The 1462-nt window shown below is 51.4% G+C and overlaps 1 protein-coding gene across 1 annotated transcript in view; it reads left to right on the plus strand.

Moving 5' to 3' along the window:
- Positions 1-1343: 1343 nt before the first annotated feature.
- EPHB6 (EPH receptor B6) overlaps positions 1344-1462 on the plus strand; it is an 8028-nt gene continuing 7909 nt past the window's right edge. Inside the window, exon 1 of the mRNA XM_007466637.1 lies at positions 1344-1443. Within this exon, the coding sequence (XP_007466699.1) occupies positions 1344-1443 (100 nt within the window). The remainder of the gene's footprint in view (positions 1444-1462) is intronic.

Here is a 1462-nt window from a genome sequence, read left to right on the forward strand (position 1 = left end):
CTCCCTCTCCCCTTCTTCCCAGGCTTTGTCTACCTTTCTTAAACATCCTTATATACATGTATATAAGTTACCCATCAATCGGGAGCATACTGTATATGGCTCTGCAATGGACTATGTACTTTCACTTGGAAATTCTTTTCATATCAGTATATAAACACTAGCCCTTATTCCTTCTGAAGGTCGTGCCATAATTTTTTAACCATCTTCCTATTGCTGAACAGTTACTTTACAGTCTTTTCCCTTACAAGCAATGCCGCAATAAATATTCTTGTTCGAACATCTGTGCAAAAGGATCCAAGTATACGATACCTGAAGGACAGATTCTTAGAAGTGAAGCTGCTAGATAGACATCACCAACCGTCCTTCTAAGAGGATACACCAACTTGAGCCCGTATGCACAATGAATGCAAGAGAGCCTATTTCTCATACCTTCCCCACCCAGGCATTGTTAATCTCGTAGAACAAAATGGCATTTCACTGTTGTTTCAACATGCCTCCCTTTCACTGTGAGCAAACTAGGGAGCGTCTTTTCTTATACACGAGGCATACATTTAGTTTTCCGTAAGCCAGAGGAAAAATGTGCCCCTTGTGGGGGACCTTGGTTCATAAAATGTAGGTATGCCAGACGTACGTAGCTCTATGCCTTCTCTGTCCTGGCTCCTTTATCGGCTGGAATCTTTCCGCCTATGTTCTTTTCTGCATCTGCTCTCACACCCTGCCTCCCATCATACCCCTCGGCTCTCCTTCAGTCCCTCTCGCTTCACTGCCTCTCTGAAATGTCTAGAGTATCCGGCATGGGGGCTGGGAGGTGTTGGGCAGGGGGAACCGTGTGTCCCCAGGGAAGGAGTAGCTTCTAACTCGCCTGCTTTTAATGAGAAGAATCTTCTGATTTCCTTTGCAGGGAGGAAGGAAGAAGAGTAAATGAAGAGAAAGAACTTGAATAGCTCCTTCCAGAAGCAAAGGGGTAAGACTGGCCGAGAACTACCCGGTGCTCTAAAGGGGAGGGCCACGGGAAACAGATGCTCAGACATGGGTCACCTGTGGAGTGGAGTGGGGGTGACCGGGCACATGGTCCTCCAAGATGGTGGACTTGACACGGGTCAGGAGAGAGTCAGCCTCCTGCCGGCCCTCGCCCATGCTTGGTGCTGGGGCACTTTGCGAGCTACAGGGGGAGACCCAGGGCCAACTCTGAAGCAATGCGGTTCCCTCCCACCGGCCTCCTCTGGTCCTTTGTGTCTCCCTAGGAAGCCAGCTTGGCTGCACACCTCAGTCTTACGAAGCAGCAGCCCCACCTGGGAGCAGGGTGGTGGCCAGAGCAATGGTGGGAGCCCTGAAGATGCCTCATGGCTGCTGAGCGGGCTGCCCCGTCAGGGAGCAGGGTGGCGGGCATGGTGTGTGGCCTGTGGGTCCTGGTGCTGGTATCCTCAGTCCTGGCTCTGGAAGGTAAGGGGGGGGGGGGGGG

Source organism: Lipotes vexillifer, unplaced genomic scaffold, assembly GCF_000442215.2.
Source record: "Lipotes vexillifer unplaced genomic scaffold, Lipotes_vexillifer_v1.1 scaffold71, whole genome shotgun sequence".
Taxonomy (NCBI): Eukaryota; Metazoa; Chordata; class Mammalia; order Artiodactyla; family Lipotidae; genus Lipotes; species Lipotes vexillifer.